The sequence below is a fragment of the Anticarsia gemmatalis genome, chromosome 7 (genome assembly GCF_050436995.1).
Source record: "Anticarsia gemmatalis isolate Benzon Research Colony breed Stoneville strain chromosome 7, ilAntGemm2 primary, whole genome shotgun sequence".
In the NCBI taxonomy this organism is placed as follows: Eukaryota; Metazoa; Arthropoda; class Insecta; order Lepidoptera; family Erebidae; genus Anticarsia; species Anticarsia gemmatalis.
This window is the reverse complement of record NC_134751.1, coordinates 646,678-664,560: the sequence shown is the minus strand read 5'-3', so window position 1 is coordinate 664,560 and position 17,883 is coordinate 646,678. Positions and strand designations below refer to the sequence as shown.

The 17,883-nt window shown below is 34.4% G+C and overlaps 2 protein-coding genes across 2 annotated transcripts; one reads left to right on the top strand and one right to left on the bottom strand.

Annotated features, from left to right (window-relative positions):
• Positions 1-3,494: 3,494 nt before the first annotated feature.
• On the top strand, positions 3,495-14,416 carry LOC142974228 (uncharacterized). The gene is made up of 4 exons (XM_076116396.1): positions 3,495-4,537; positions 7,306-7,525; positions 10,080-10,272; positions 11,736-14,416. The coding sequence occupies exons 1-4, from the start codon at positions 3,899-3,901 to the stop codon at positions 11,872-11,874; spliced, it is 1,191 nt and encodes a 396-aa protein (XP_075972511.1). The 5' UTR covers positions 3,495-3,898; the 3' UTR covers positions 11,875-14,416.
• A 474-nt stretch (positions 14,417-14,890) lies between these two features.
• Positions 14,891-17,592, bottom strand: LOC142974179 (uncharacterized). The gene is made up of 5 exons (XM_076116341.1): positions 17,419-17,592; positions 16,853-17,024; positions 16,132-16,352; positions 15,660-15,790; positions 14,891-15,324 (listed from the first exon to the last, which is right to left on the bottom strand). Exons 1-5 carry the CDS (start codon positions 17,590-17,592, stop codon positions 15,144-15,146), a joined length of 879 nt encoding a protein of 292 aa, XP_075972456.1. The 3' UTR covers positions 14,891-15,143.
• Between the last annotated feature and the right edge of the window lie 291 nt (positions 17,593-17,883).

Genomic DNA, 17,883 nt, shown 5'->3' with positions numbered 1-17,883 from the left:
TATAGGCAAAAAAGTGAGGGGTCTATCCCACTAGTCCCGTTGAGTTGTCCCGTGACGGGACAACTGGCACTAATTTGTCCCAGTTGTCCCGTGGCGGGACAAGTGACACTGTTTTGGTGCCAGTTGTCCCGTTGCAGAAAAATCACGGGACTAATGGGACAGGCGGAAGGGTCAAAACAACTGGTTCCATTGAGTTGCTCTGTGACAACAGGTACTTGGTATTTTGGTAAGATAGCAGATGATGAATTGTATGCTACTCTATTTAAACTTTAAATTCACAAGAGGTTTTTTTTACCATTTAGTATTATTACTAAGATATAGGTTTAAATACTTTTGGTTTTACAATTTATCTACATAAGTATAGTGCATATTCTATTTGAGATATCTACCCTTTGTAAAATGTACGAGTTTGTGTAACGTCTGCTGTCTTACCAAAGTACCAAGTACCTGTTGTCACACAACAACTCAATGGAACCAGTTGTTTTGACCCTTCCGCCTGTCCCATTAGTCCCGTGATTTTTCTGCAACGGGACAACTGCCACGAAAACAGTGTCACTTGTCCCGCCACGGGACAACTGGGACAAAATAGTGCCAGTTGTCCCGTCACGGGACAACTCAACGGGACTAGTGGGATAGACCCAAAGTGAGTACCTAAGTACCGGCAACACCAATTATTCGATCTTAGGATAAAGAATTGTCGTTTCGTTAAATACTCTTAATGACTTGATTGGCAAACATAAAAGGAATTTAAAATAGTTTTAAAAAACCAACAACTTTGTTTAATCAACAAATTTTACGACGAAAGGTACTACAAAGACATTTTCCCCGACATACTCGTAATATTTATATGTAGGTACCTTTTTGATTGCACGATACAGAATTGAATCAATTCAAATCCTGATTCAGTACAAAAATTGAATAAAGGAACAGTAACATCGTGACCACTCTGACCCACTAATGGGTAACAACCAGTTCAAGAACATTTATAACTTACATTATCGAAACCATAACGTCGTGACAAACGTAACTTTAACTAGTTCATAATGATTTCTCCATCAGGATCACGATACAATTACAACAAAATATACAATATCTGACATCTTTATTTAACGCATTTGAGTTGTAGTGATTGAATAGCTCGGGGGAGCAGTCGTGCGGAACTTTGTGGACTTATTCTGTAGGAGGCTTGGACAATTTTAAATAGGAAATTTCTAGTCAAATATTATTTGGTATCTTTTCAACGGAGGTGTGGTGGTTTCACAATAATAGTGCTTTTGATTACATAAAAATATTAAGTTATCAGCATAACCTGTGGTTTAATTCTCTACCACTAGCGACTACCGATAACCGGCTAGCTATCGAGAAATTTGTATGAAAATCTGATCAGCGCCTCTAGCGAGCATTGTTGGAACTAATCTGGAACTAATTTTTAAAACTTAAACTACAAACTTTCGATTCAAACAAATTGTATTCCCTTGAAAGATCTCTAAATTCAAATAAAAATAAGTGTAATTCAACTTTATATTATTTGTTTTAGGGAATAAGAAAAGAGAAGTAGGCTCCTATTATAAGATTATAAATCTTAGCAGTTCTTGACATTATAGAATTTCATTAAAAAAGACGACAAAAGTAAAGTATAACGTAACATAATATAAGTAGGTAACTTTAGCAATATACAGTTTTTTGTCGTTTTCTTCAAAACACATTCCAATTTAGGGTCTAATAAATTGCATTACATATTTGCTGCAATTTTTCAGGCCTGACCTTCAACACAAACTTTTGCTATACTAACATTGTTCGACGTAATTGCTTCTATTCTCCAGAATAGGTATTGTCAAAGCATTCATCAAAGTATTGCACCACTTCATATTGGTCAAGGAGCTGTTACTAAACCCTTTACGTTAGTTTAGTATGTTGAGGTCAAAATGTCTGCTGTTTTTAGGGTAGTCAGGTGATATTGCTGTAAATTATCGTTTTGTTTTTAATTGAAGGTCAGATTAAAGAAGCAGCAAGAAATACTAAGGCGACGAAAAATTAATTATACATTGAAAAATATAAATATAATAAAACTGACTGGAAAATATCTACTTAAAGAGTGTTTTTTCGTCTATTTTTTGAGGTGAGTAGAATCATTTGTTGAGGATCCAAGGTTAATGAATTATTTTTTTAGTTATCACGTAAAAAATATGAATATTCTAGATTAGGTTATAAATAAAATCCTATCGTTTAGCAAGTATTATAGACTAAAATAATTAAACGTTTTTTTATTACAAACTATATTTTTTAATGTAATAGTGCTTTATTGTACTGCATAAACGTTTGCATCATTACTATTTAAACAAATAAACTCATCAAAGTTTATACACAAATACATGCTTAAGTTGCATTTTCTAAACAAAACTAAACACTACTCATAACAAGAGTAATCTTTTAAATCAAATATTAGTTTTTAAAAGACGTCAATGGAAAGTAAATACAGTATGAGTCAAGAAACGCATCCCAAACAGAGACGCATCACGCACGCTATTTAAACTTAACTTACAAGATAAATATGTTGCAACTTAAATCATATAATGTGCAAGGTCTTTTAACTACAGGAGAAGATGGTACAAGCAGCAAAACAACAACAAATTCTATTTTTTTTAACCCATTCCTGTCACACTGCTGGGCAAGGGTCTCCTCTCGTAATGCGGAAGGGGTTAGGCCATGAGTCCACCACGCTGGCCAAGAGCGGGTTGGGGACTTTGCATGCCCAAATTGAAATATTAAAGAAATAACTTCCCTGCTCACCCCTATCATCATCCGATATCCTATCATTACGCATCAAACATCTTTAAAGAGTACTTAGTAAATAAGTATAATTATTCATTCTATCCATTGTTATAAAATGTTCGCTCAAGGACGATCTCCCCTAAGTACAAAATTGTTTTCCTGTTAGGTAATTGTTTCTAAAATGGGATTTATTTACTTCATGGAAGCTCATTGGTAGTGGTAACAGTACACTAAGTTTGGTTTGAAAATGTATTTATAGCTCTGAGTTCAAAAATATAGCTAGAACTGTTTAATACTCGACCAACTGGATCAAAATCTAACCCACAGGGCTTGATGTTTATTTATGTTGATGCATAACAATTCATTTTATAAATAAAAATATACTTTTGATGAAAGATAATGCACTTGAGACAGTTCAGATTCATAGCAATTGGTTGCATCCTCAAATTATACTCGACCTTAGCAGATGTGACAGTGTCGCCATCTAGTAACGGATACTTACCTCTAAGAAAAATAAAATTAGAATTGACCTTAGCTATAAATAAATAATAATACTCATTCTAACTGTTTAAGATCGGTAAATAATCAGCTGGCAGATAACAAAACAATGACCGAAACAATAATTTATGATTTATGATCGTAATAAAATCAAAGAGAATATCAGAATACTATTGTGTAATGTAGGGTACTACAAAACCGTATTTCCGAATCGCCACCTGACAATAACAGTCAAACATCTTCTGTCAAAGTTCACGCGTCACAATCGTTTGGTTCCCGTCATAATTGCTTACGCAACGTCCGGATCTCACGGCCAGTCTATTAGTAAAAGTTAAATTCAATTCACGGCCGTCGTTTTCACTGCGGTCGAAAAATCGCGAAAATAATACACCGGGGAAAACTAATTTGCTCTGGCGTTATACGCTTTCTAGGTGGCGCGGTATCGCGAGCCGCAGTGCTGACCGTACGCCGCGCCCGGCCGCTCGCCCTCGACAAACATTTACCCACAGACTCATATAAAAACTGTGATATCAACGCAACTACGTTTAGCAAGATCCTTTGTTGCAACGGTGAAAGGTTTAAAACTATAAAACAAAAAAACACTACAGTTTCAGATCACTTAACTAAAATGCGGCCAGTTATCATCTGGCTGTTGCTGGCCATCGCGGCAGCGGAAGTGGCCGAAGAGCCATGGGTGGAAGAAGAAGATGTCGGGGATATGGAGGAGGATTACGAGAAGCCGAGGAGTCGTCGTGATGTGCATGATGCGGGTCCTTACGATGAACACGTGCGGGTGAAGAGGTGTTGTGAGGAGTCTAGAGCAAAACGAGCTGTAGAGTTTGTGAGAGTGCCTAGACAGCTGCATCAGTATGAAGTTCACGAGTTTACTGATGAATCAGAGATGGCGTCGCCGCCTTACGAAGAGATGTTGGCGGCGAGCGCGAACCATTACCACAAAGTGTACGCACCAGCTCCTAGGTTCTTGAAGCCTGATGTGAACAGTGCTAATATTGCTGAGGCGGCGAATGTTGCGCCGGTTGAAGTGCCCCAGCCGGTTCAGTTCGTTGCCAGTCCACCGGTTGCTGTACCCTTGGCCGCTGTTCCTATTCCCGTGGAGAACCCAGTGCCTGCCGCGTCGGAGCCGTTGATCCAGGCGCCGAAGCAGTTGGCTCCTGACTTGTATCCTGCACCTTCTCATGCTCACGGACATTCTCATGGCGGTGGTCACGCGCATCATGGAGGATATTATGGTGATCATGGTGGAAAGGTAAGACTAGTTGTATAGTTTTTTATTCTTTATTTTTCAAGGTCTGTTTGCTGGATATGTCGTAGTTAAAGCTGCATTTGTTTTTTTTAACTAATTCAATTGTCGCCTGAAATCGGAAATTATAATCGGAAACTGAAAGCCGCACCCGATTCAGTCTTCAAATGATTCGCAAACACCTACTAAGTATTTTTTTGTATTGAGAAAGTAGTTCCAATCAAGTTAGTAGCAATGAATTGTCAGTAAGCATTATAGTTTTGTATTTATTTCCTTTTGAATTCAGATAAATAATTGAAATTAATATTTATCATCACCACTTACAATGCATTTGAAAATGTCTGAAAGATAAGAACTTTCTGTTTCGGCCCATATTTAGTCGCATTATATAGAATGTATTATACAAGTGAACAGTAATGCTTAGACCGTAATGATACTGTTTATGTTTATTGCGAAAACGGAACTTGTAGCATTTCACGCGTTCATGGCTAGTTGCATCATACTTGCAGTAAATTACGCGTCATCTTGTACGTCTATATTTACATCCATCCACCATGCACATTGAGAAAAAGATGTTAAAACTATTACCTAAAACCTTACACACATAGATCTCAAAGAAATATTGGTTCAGCTATTATTTTACTCTGAAATTATGAGAATCACAACATTAAGTGAGCTATTAAAACCAGAGAATGATGTAACGCATTTTTTCACTGGGGGATGACAGAGACCAAAGAACGCCGGCTTCTCTCTTCATAACACTTCATTTAGTAGTAGTACCGATATACTGAATAAAGATTTTAAATTTAAGAATGCGTGTGTTCCAAAATGATCAAATCAAAAAGGTATTGATGGCCCCCATGGCGCAGTGTTTGAGGTGAACGCCACACCGCTATTACTGCGCCAGGAGGTCGTGGGTTCGATTCCCACACAAAACAACAAACAGTTGTTTCGAGTCTAGTAGTACTTTGTGTCCATTGTTTGTATGTTTGTAAAAGTCCTCGCGACACAAAAGGAATACTTAGTGCGGGAACTGTCTTTAAAAAAAAACAGAGGTAATCATATTAAAAATGTGTACGTGATATAACGTATGTAGTTATTGGTCCAAAATACTCGTATTCTATTCCTATGATAAGCATCGACCCTTATCACAAGCTATTGTAACGGAAACAATCAGATATTTTTAGAATATAGAATAGATTATTTATAGAATAATGGATGTTCAGTTTAATGTTCTTCTTTCATTGATATTATCTTGGGTAGTTTAGTTAGATTCAGAAAATGTATCGTAATACACTTTTGTCATATCTCCAAAATTTGGGTTACAATCAATTTCAGTTACTTTTAAAACGTTCCCACAAACAGTTTAAAATCTAATTACTCGACACATTAATGTAACTTGGCATCTTGTGTTCTGAAATCAAAGGCAGTCCACAAAGGCAATATTTATGGCTATCTTATACGCGTCACAACAGTCGCATCTATATGCAGTATGGTTGTTGATAATAAGCAAATTTTGAAGATAGGTCAGAGTCCCTCTCTCCCACTACTATCCCGCGAAGGTAGTTTTTGTAAGTTAACACCAAGATCAGGCTATACGTGTTAAAAACATGCAATGAAAATACTTTTAACTGAATATAACTCGAAACAAAAATTATCTGAAGTCTTATTTATTGTCACATAAAGAGATTACAATACGAGATACCAAAATTTTGTAAGATAATCTGACAGGTGACCGCTAAAACTAAACCTGAACTAGAATTAGACCACAACAATATTGAATTTTGCGGCGCGTAATTAACACTCAGAATCTAAGTAGCTGCGCAGTCACTTTGATATTATCAAAATGACTCATTTAATTTGATAAATTTATCGACTACAGGAATACCTGAATAGCAGAGAATGCCTGAAGCACGTGTAAACGTAATTAGTCTTCATTTATACTGTACACCAAGTACCCAATATTTAAATTATTTATTGAATAAATTGTAGCAATGCAAAAAAATGCCTTTGATGAATGAAATATTTAAAACGAATAGAATTTATTTATTTAAAACAATTAGAATATTTTAATTATTCATATTTAAATTATTCAAATATTTTTTTATTTACATTTAATTATGGAGTTGGACTTAACAATACTGTTTTCAACTAACCAAGTACTCAAACGATTTCTAGTGTTAAAATTGTGTTCCTGGCCTTGGAATTGAACCAAGGTTATCTGAATTTCACTTGTAGTTTATTGTAACTACGTTTATTACCTAGTTAACAATGTTCGGCAATAATTGTACTTATATTAGATCTATCAGTTACAATTTTGTAGCTGTACAATTTTACAGGAATTTTAGTATGATAGAATATAAATGAAAATGTACGTTGTAGAACTTTGCATGAAGACAAATTAGAGAATGGGACTCTTAAAAGATTTTCTTTAGATTGATTTATATAGCGAAAATAATTCGAACATTTTACTTATTCTTTCTAATATCTATAGATTATAATTATTTGATCACTGATACACAAACGTAGAGATTCTTCAAATCTATACTAATATTATAAAGCTAAAGAGTTAGTTTCTACATCACGCTACGACCAATAAGAGCAGAGTACTAGTAAAAAATATTACAAAAACGGAGAAAATTATGACCCATTTGTAAATAAAATGTGAATAAAAAAATAAGACTTCGAGGATGGACGAGGCAAAAAAATCTGTAATCAAAGTACACAGTCCAATTCTAGTACCTTGTCACAGAAATCATAAAAATCTATTCCAGACCTCCAAAGGCTCTCACAGCGACCACTACTTAGACAAGGGCGGTAAAGGCTTCAGGACCGACGAGCGCCACAGGAAGGAGTACGAAGAAGCTGGCGGCAAGAAACACAAGCATCACGACAACGCAGGACATAAGGGCAGCCATGAGGAAGAGGCGTTTGGTCAGAGAGGGTCTAAGTTCGATGAGAAGAAGGGACATAAGAAAGGGCATAAGACTAAGGGTGAGTTTAGATTTTGAATTGTAAAGTACATTTTGATAAGTTGGACAAGTTTTAGATTTTTCTGTTTTTTTTACAGCAAAGAATATAAATTATCTGATGATGGTTTGAAAGACATATTTATTATTGCAAAAGTATGAACTATCCGTGCGTTGAATTATACGTATTTATGAGTAAACATTGTTTTTAATGTGTTTTAAACGAAAATTCTAATAATTGACAGACAGGGAGATTTATGAAGGTTAAATAAAAGTTCAGTATACTTTTCTCTGCTTCTCAGCTGGGATAACAGACCTTCTCTTCAACACAAACGGAGATAAGGTTTAGTTTAACTCATGAAACTAGCTGTTTAGAAAATGTTAAAGTAGTACATGGATTCAAAATATCATCATCGTCATCATCATTATCCACAGCCATTGCAGGACACAATAAGCCTCCTCCCGTTTACGCCAGTCGTCCATATTCTATTCCATCCTTGTGCCATGCCTCTCAATCACTTAAAACTTACTAAGACCTCTTCTTAGAAACCACCCAACCATATTGAAATACTATTCAACATTACTTTTTCATTCCATTTAGCATAATGATCTAACAACACTCTCGTTACATAACGTTACTTCACCTACTTCACAGCACTTCCGAATAAAAATCGATCACTATAGGCCGACAACTTAGTAGAGAGCCTTTGCATGCTAGATTTAATTTGCCTATAGTGTATAGTATAAGGATGTTGACTTTTTTTTATTGTAAGTCCCTCAGATATCTTGTTTTTGGCAAATATTGTTTTTTCTTTTTGCACATATTCATTGTCATGTAATTTCAATTGTGATTATTTAGTCGATTGGAAAATTGCAAAGACGTGACGTTATAGCAGCTTTTTTTCAGTCCCACTCCCTAACAGTACTTTAATGCTTTTTGAAGTGCAAAAAAATGTGTCAAATATTTTACAAATATCTGATTGACGGACTGGTTGTAATTTTATCTTGGAAATATTTATATTTTGTGTTTCCAAAATAAAGTAGCTGTATCAAATAAGCCATCGTCAGCATAAGCCTACGAGTCACTGATGTTCTTAATTCTGAATTTTATACACCTCCACCACTCATACAAGTCTCTCTACTAAGTTGTCGGACTATACAACATTACACAAAGTAGGCTACATAAAGACACGTTGTCAATAGACACAGTTTAACAAAAAGAAGACGGTTTACTTTCAAACAACAATACGTGATTGTTATGTAAAATGGAACGAATCAATTTAGGAATTTTATTTTTATTGAAGCTGGGAAGAATGGTCTAGCTACTGATCGATGATCAATAAAGTACTCGATTCAATAACCTACTAAATGCAGATGTTGATAGTATAATTTGGTTGCCTAGAGTAGTTCAAATCAACATTATTATATTGTCTAGTATTAACAGCTAGCGCAGGCTGGCTATTGGTTATTCAAACGAACATAACTTCTTCAGTTTTTCTTTCTTTGTGATGATTTTATGAATCTTTTAATTTACCAAAGGATAATAAGATTTGAAAGATGCGTAAAAGACGTATTTTATCTTAGTTAACAAGATAGCCAATTTTGCGTTTGTTTTTTTATTTCAAAAACATAAAAATATATACCATTATATAAAAAATATAATGAAATACATCATGGCGGTACCTTAAATTTTATTTATTTTATTTATTGAAGGCAGAAAACAAACAAAAAAATTGTTTCATCATGTGCCTTTAAAAATGGTAATGGACTATGATAACTGTTAAATTGACTAGACTAGACTAGGGACAGAAATGTGTAGAATTTGATCTTTGTTATCAGTTTATTTGATTTACCTATTACAAAAGAAAATATAACAATTTGCGGCAAGTGAAAGCCGAGTTACATAAAGTTGTTTGATTCAATTGCGAGTGACCCCAACCGCAATACTATAAATATCCATTTATTTACAATGAATCGTGTCTGCACTTGTCAAATACCTTTTCACTTCATTATTTACAATAGACTGGACAAAAATTTGCAATTTATTGCAAGCGAACGATGCCGAAATGTAATTTGGTAGTTTTTGCCGTTTTCAAAATATTACGGCAAATCACGTGATGAAAATACAAATAAATCACGATTGTTAACTTTAACTAGTAGTTTATTTTGCAAATTTTAAACAAGTTACATTTTGGGACTACGGGGTAGTAGATACAGTTTTCAGTGACGGATAAAACTAATCAAATTAAAAGATAAACTAAAAACTTTTTGCCGTCTAAATCCTGCTTTAGTAATTAGTAACTACGTTTTTGGTCTAGAAAAAAATTCTGCGCTGGACCAAGTGCATGACTTTGAATTCTTTAATTGCTTTTAGTTTACTTAAATAGCCACTGAATAATAAGTCAACTAGATCTGTACATGCCCGACATATTTACTAAACCTAAAATCATCAACAGCCTAGACTTTCTTCCTACTATATTAGAGGCGGCTTGTCACATAATCTAAGATAACATCTTCGAAATCATTTCCAAAATACAAAAAACAGTCTTCTACTAAACTTCTTTCTCATGATATTCCAGGCTACCACAACAAGTACCACAAGGACGAATTCCACAAAGAGCACAAGTTCTACGACGACTTCCACAAGAGCGGCGAGCACCACCGCTACGGCAAGTTCAACGCGAAACACGCCAGCAACGAGAGCGGCAAGAAGAAGGCACACCATGTTAATGCTGGACATGACTTCGTTGAGAAAGGGAAGAAGGGATACAGGTGAGCCTAAACCTTTGATATTGGATTCTTGGAATAAGTGAACTAAAGTTGTCTCATTAATTATACATCGCACTAATAATACAATAGTGTAGTAACTAATACATTGTCAAAACTTAAACTAGACATAACATTAGATTTTTTTTTATTTATTTGTAACAAAATAATCTCTTCGATTTCATTTTTAAAACACAAAGGGCATTTAGTTTTTTGTACTCATAATAGGGAGTTGTAAACAAGTTATTCGTCGATTCTGATAAAAGTGGTATTTAGAGTAACAGCACTTTTGTATTATTAGTGCGACATGTTAGCGGAAACCGAATATAGCAGATTTTTTTGACTGTCGACATAAGTTAAAGAATAGGTTGCATGAATTTTATCACAATTTCCGTAGAATGGTAATCGATGAGGTCACCATGCCGTTTCCCTTTTGCAAACAGTGTAATCAATTAAATTAGATTTCCATAAAATGGTTGCTCTGCGTCTGCTTGTAGATTCTGTCTGTTCTTGTTTAAACTGTTTGCAACGAAAGTTTTGTTTGTGTCATCTGAAATCAATCTATAACAAATTCTTTTCGAGATAGTGTATAAAGTCGATGACTTTTTGTCAAATATACTAAACTTAAAAAAAAGTAAACTAAATATAACAGTCAAATCAATTACTGCAAATCTTTGGGGATTCTTATAATAGTGAACAAACAAATCCAGACATTATACAGTAATATGGATGAACGACCTTTTAAAAGATGTGTCATCGTGATACTGATTAATGATCTCTTTTATGTTATTCCGGTCTTTGTATTTTAATTGATCTAATTAATTCAGCTTGAGGAAAAATTCGAAGCTCAAGCCAAAATCAACATATTTGTCGGTTTATTTTTATCAAGCATTAGGCATTTATTTATTTTTATAAGCTCAGATTATATTGTTTTAATTAGTATTCTAATTGATTTCAAAGCCAAATCTTTTAGTATTTATTTTCATTTATGACACCGGTCTATTTTTTTTTGTCTACATAAATATTTGTCTTAAAACAAACACCAACCGGTCTTTTTACAAGAATTTGCGGCAGTATCTTTCAAGGAGATTAGAATAGCAATATTCCACACTGAGACTTTGACATTTTCCAAGTTGGTTCGGCATTATCTCCAAGACACATGCAAAGCGGAGCTGCGTAGTCCTTGACATTATTTTTTAACGTTATCTACTTATAAGAACATAATGTCACAAGTCAGAGCCTAAGAAAATTTTATTAAGAGACACTAATTTATTTATTTTTTAAACTTGGTAAAAAGTATGTACGATGTATATTCAGAACCATACGCTAATTATTTACGACAGGTAACTGCAACAATTGCAGTAGAAATTTACAGATAGTCTTTTTCTTGTTATTTCCATCGTATATCATATTCTCTGACTTTATTATTATTAACTGTCCAATTAACAACCTCTTCAACATCTCCACAGCAACAAGGGCCACGTGGACGCCGACCACAAAGGCTACCACGGCAAGCACGGCCACGAGCAACACCACGAACACCACGCATCACACGGCAAGAAGGGCGGCAAGGAAGGAGGCTCCCACTACGGATACCACAAGAACTAAACCTTATTGTCTAGGTATTAAGAGTCAGATTCCAATGGGAACCTGTTGTGTTATGCCATTTAGGTACCGCCTGGGTGTTTGAGGATGGAAGTGAAGAAGTTTAAATTATAGACCTGAATAATGTTCAAGTAAGATTTCTTTGTACATAATATATGCTCTTGTGTATTGAGTATCATTATCATCAGTTACAGTTTTTCTCTATGCATTACAGTTACTAAGAACATAAGTCTCCTTTACGAAAGTCTTTGTTTTGTACGTATTCTTCAAAAGATCTCTCTTGTTTCATGCTTGTTGTGAATTGTCCGTATTTAACTTATTACTTTTGGTCTGTTTGAACTTTATACCTCTTTGGTTAGCTACCACTTAATCTAATGATTTTATTATTGAGTTCTATGCACTCATATTTTTTGAGAAATTACAGAAACAAGTAAACTTCTTAACATACGTTTCTGAAAGTGCGTAAATTTATCAATTTCTCTTAAGTGCTATAAAAAATGTTATAATACAGCGTAATTTTTCTTAAATTGAAACTAAATAACTAATGCGCGTCAAATGATATTACATGTTACGATCAATAACTGAATTCGATGTTATAACGAAAACACTGTGACATTGATTTTCATCGGCAATCACTTTACCATTACCTTAGCGATTATAAGGGCTTTCTTTTTCAATATTTCACACCATTGAAGCCATCATTTTATCTACTTTTAGTATTTTGTAGGATCTATTTATTCATGTATTTCTAACGATCATAGTTTTTCATATCTTATGCTATCGACTATTTTTCTTTAATATTCATCGTTACCATTATTTTCCTCATTTACATCTTATTATTTCATTATTTTTTAATTTATTCTGGCCTTTTATAATACTTATTATTGTATTTCTATATCCATTGCTTCTGTTTGTCGTATGAGTTGCTCAATTTCATCAATGAACATAATCATCTCCAATTCATATTGACTAACCATTATCTTTTCAATCTACATATTATTATCATAACCACATAACTTTATTATTCTTACACAAACATTCTACCACAACATTAAAAATCATCTTTGCTCTCTAGATAGTTTGAACACACACTAAATTCTTACTCTACCTACACCACTATCATTGATTTGCGTAACAACCGTGTCAAATCGATCAATGTCCGGTGAGCAACGTATTTTTTACCAGTCTGTTAGCTTTTAGTGGTTAACTTTAATTTTGCCAAGATTCGGAGTTTGGTAGTAACATTTTGAACTTGTTGTTCGTGCAAAGGAAAAGAATCTTAGTAAATTATGTTTTTTGTTATTTTGTCAGTAACTTTTGTGCATGCTCATTGCTTGGCAAGAATTGAGTCGCTCTTTTAATTTACATTTCAACGTATGGACAAAATACATAGTCAATGTAAATGCATAAAGTCACGCACATTTCCTGTTTTATATTAAGCTGATAGATTTCTATAAACAGTTATTAATCTCGATAGGTATATGTATGAAACTAAATAAGAGGCCTTTGTTTGTATCTAACTATTATGACTAATATACAATGAAAAGTGATTTCAATCTGTACACTATGTCCATCAACATTCTCGAGAATTCGAGAAGTTCTAGAAACCTTTTTACATAAAATATTGATCATATTATGTTTCCTCGTTTTCATTTATAAATCAATCTATATCTTTAACAACTTACAGACCTTAGAAACTTTAGAATTTGTTTACCAAATATGTATTTTCAGCGACATAACTGTTTATAAAACAACCTCATATGTTATTTCTAACAATAATTGTAAATACCGTATCTTCTTCATCTTCCATCTAATAATGGCGCTGTTGTATATTGCTTTTAAATTTGTTGATTATGGTGTTACCGTTTCGATTAGTATTAAGGTACCTGTTATTAGTATCCCCTTCCTCTAAAGGAACCAAACGGATACTATGTATATTAGATTAGGCTTATCTACCGACGAAATCAGGAAAATACGAGTAAAAATCGATGAACCAAGAAATTGTGTCCGACAATTTAGTAGAGAGTCTTGGTATGCAGGATTTATATAGATAACAACTCTTTGTATTGTCAAAATAAAGTATGAGAAATAATAATGTCTTTATGCCGATATTCGGCTACGGAGGTCAGTTTAATTGAAACTAGCCAACTGTGCAGTACTTTGCTTATAGTTTCCACTGCCCAAGTATATGCAAACCACTGTTCTAAATTCTGTACTTTCTGTTCCTCCATCAGCCGCGAACCTTGCATACGAGGTTCTCTACTAAACTGTTGGGCTATATTACTTAGGGCAAAAACGTGTATATTTTCGTTCGCCCTTGTTTTTATAATAACTTGAGCTGTGTCCCCGTTATTGTAATATTTATTATTGGTAAGGCCTGTTTCATCATCTTCAAATAAGTTTCCATCGAGATAAAATTTTGGATGATCAGAATTTTTCCAGTTCCTGCTACTCATTTGTGAGTGATGAAACAGGCCTTTAGTGTTTTATATTTTTTTATTAATTATAATTTTCTACTGTTTTTTAATAAAAGAAACGTATATTTGTTATGTGTTTTATTACCATTTTTTTTAATACTGGGTAAGAAACATAACTTACTTCACGTTACCTTGATTTGTTTTCAGTACAAAATCTTTATTACTACGGTCACCGAACAAAATAGGCACACAGTTTAATTTCACAGTACTTTTAAATAAATATGTTTAAAATCTTTGCATCACATCATCAATTAAACAATAAAAATGGTTGCAAGTTTAGCAAAGCTTTTCCGATTCCCATGTGACTTTGTTTGTAAGACAATTATAATGTTCGACAGACGTGTAAAGAGTCTTTTTAAAGATATACCAAACAAAAGTTATCGATTGTATAATTGGCAATTTTTAAGGAACTCTTGAAATATATCCAACTTAAAATCCTTTAGTAATATTCTATTTTGTTCGCAACCATTATAACTTGTCGGTGATCAGTTAAATTGTGATTAAGCGAACTGCTTAGCTATTCAAATAACGCAGCTACAAAATTCCAGAAATATCAAGGCCGTCCGTTGAATTAAACGGGACACATGAAGTCTACATTGAAATAAGTCACAAGAAAATTCCTTGGTAAAAAGCAAGCCACCAATGTAGTAGACCTTAGCTAGTATGCAAAAAATCCAAACCTGTACTCCCAGTTCAACACAACGGACGGCCATATTCTCCTCTGACCAGCTGACCATCAACATTATGCTCATAATTATAATCTTGATCTGATGTTGGTCATTAACATTTTGTTCATTAATACGGTGGTTTGCAAGGCAGTTCTAAAGACTTCTTCGGGTCGTAGTACTTGACATAAATGCCGACGGTGTGATGAGGTCTTCTGGGGAAGAACACGCACTGGCCGGCGTCGTCCACGAATTCTGTGTAGTCCATAGTCCAGTCGCGCTTCATGCCGCATTTTTCGCAGATACGAGAACTGGATAGATGAGTGTGTGTTTTAGCGTTATCAGTTGATTTTTCGACGATAGAGTAGACGAAAATAAATGAAGATGTGAGGTTTAGCTCATTGCTATTATTTTTAATTAAAGGTCTGGATTGTTAAACCTCACCTAGGCAATTATGTAGAGTACTGAACAAATATTTGTGTAGTGCCTAAATAGTCTATTGCAGGAAAAGTTTTGATACAAAAAAAAGTTAAAGGTTAGAATGTTTGAATGCGTAAAAGAAAGATAAAGAAAACACATCATGAGTATATGTAACTACTACAATTACTCACTGTCTCAGAACAGTAGTAACGTAACAGAAACTTACGTGTACTGACTGACTGATATGACTTGGACGAGAGGGTACCGTAACTCCTGCGCTTGTGCTAGAACCGTCTTCAACATCATAACACCTACTCCCTGGCCTGCAGCGTCTTGGGAAGTGCCCAGAACTTCAACCTGTGATGAAGAGTGAGCATAAGAATAACAGTCACTGTTGCCCAAGGAAGTAATTACTTAAAAACCCTCAGATATTTTTGTCTTCGTCTTGGATAAGACGACTTGTTAACAATACCTCTACAAGCTCCTGCCCTGGATTTTGTCGCGAAGAGATTAAAAGCATTAATCCAGATTGGAAACAACCGGTGTGCAAAAGTGATCAAGATCTACTCAATAGTTTTGGCATGATTGAGTAAATAAATCCATCGAATCATACAAACTCACGCATTTTTATTTTCAGTAAGAAGCACCATATTAGTAAGGTTTTATTATAGATAAGGGATAAAATAGTATGTACTTACATCGTAAATAAAATCGACGTGGTATTTCTGGAAAAAGTTGGGGCTCTTGAGACAATGAGCGAGGAAGTACATCCTGTGCCTCTCCGGTTTGGAGGGAGTGACGTGAGCCCAGTCCTCGAGCTCGCCTATCATCCAGGGGCAGACCTTGTTCGCAACACATAGGCCTACCATCTTCCTTTCATTGGTACGGTGGAGACGCTCAAAGGCTAGAAGACGGTCCCCTGTGAAAAGTTCATGAGAAATAACACTATGTTATCGTTGGCCTAATTAAATATGTAATTTCAAAAAGAACACATCATTTAGTTTCTCATTATCACTTAAAGGCACGTCAATAAGTCTAAACTATGATTTGAATTAATATTTAAAATGTACAGAAATTTATAAGAATAAAACTTAACTATAAATAACTTTTAACAACTAAACTAAACTAGAACTAATTTAAAAAAACAAAATATTTACAATTATACAATATATTATTATATATTTTATTTGAATTAATTGAAATTAAGACGATTAACCAGTGACCAGAATATATCAGCTGAAATTAAATTTCAATTGAGTGTAGACACCAATAGACACAAAGTGAGGTTTTTTCTTATTCTCCCACGTCACTTTCCATGTTTATACAAAAGATGGAAAATTTCCGGATTTTGCTTTTCTGTCTTCTTAATTTTTTTCCATACATCTAGTCGAAAAAACACCTTCACTGATAATATCTTACCAGAATGTGAGTATTTATCAGAAAGTATATCCAGATATGGGCTATCGAGCGACATCCATAGTCCAACGACACTGGGGTCCCGGGGCCAGTAGTGTGTGTACAGGAATGAACGGATCATCTTGGCGTGACATAGGTTCCCTAGTTCTATCGTTACTGAGTTGATGTCGAAGCACTGGAAACGAGAAGAATACAAAATTTATTTGGAGGCTTCCGAATACTAAGTTCTGCTAACGATATTATTGGCAGAATAGATTTCTGGAATTAAAAATGTAGTCAAGTAAATTTTAATCAACATCCTTTCGGTCGTTTCGTTTGTCAATTACAGCAGAAGCTCTCGCGATTATAGTAACTTTATAACAGATATAAGGTAATCTTTATAACTATTTCAGTGATCTATCTTACTTCAGCAAGGACACTAATTACGCGTTGTACGACAACCCTTCCCATATTAAGACAGCATAAAAACAGCGTGATGGGCTTTTAACTAATATTTCTCACCATAGAATAACTCAAATACCCATCAGTCAGGATTAAGGAAATCATCAACAATTACGTTTAAAACTTACGGGTCTGATATCGCAAGGATACTTTGAACATGGCGAAGGCGCTCTGGAATCCACATTCCATTTCTTACTAGCTGACGACTTACACCTCACGACCTGTTTCACCGAGGGTTGGTAGTTCAGATTTAGGGTAGATGCCCTTAGGGCGCTACACGTCAGCGCGTTAAGCCACTTCATCCTAGTCATCAACATCATTTGCAAGCGGCATCATGTTTATTTTATGTTATTATGGTTTAATATTTAATGAATAATTTACATTTTTACCCAATCATTTTTGACTTTGAAAATTTTTGATTTATGACAGTTCAGACTTTCAGAGTATTTTTAAGTAGAGATTCAAAAAGATGTTGACTTTTGAGGTTCTAGAATGAAGGAAGAATAGGTTTATGTTGTCGATACACTAATTGTTTGATTCAATTAACGCTGTAACACAAAATCAGCTGTACACTAAAGTTCATCTAATAAGAC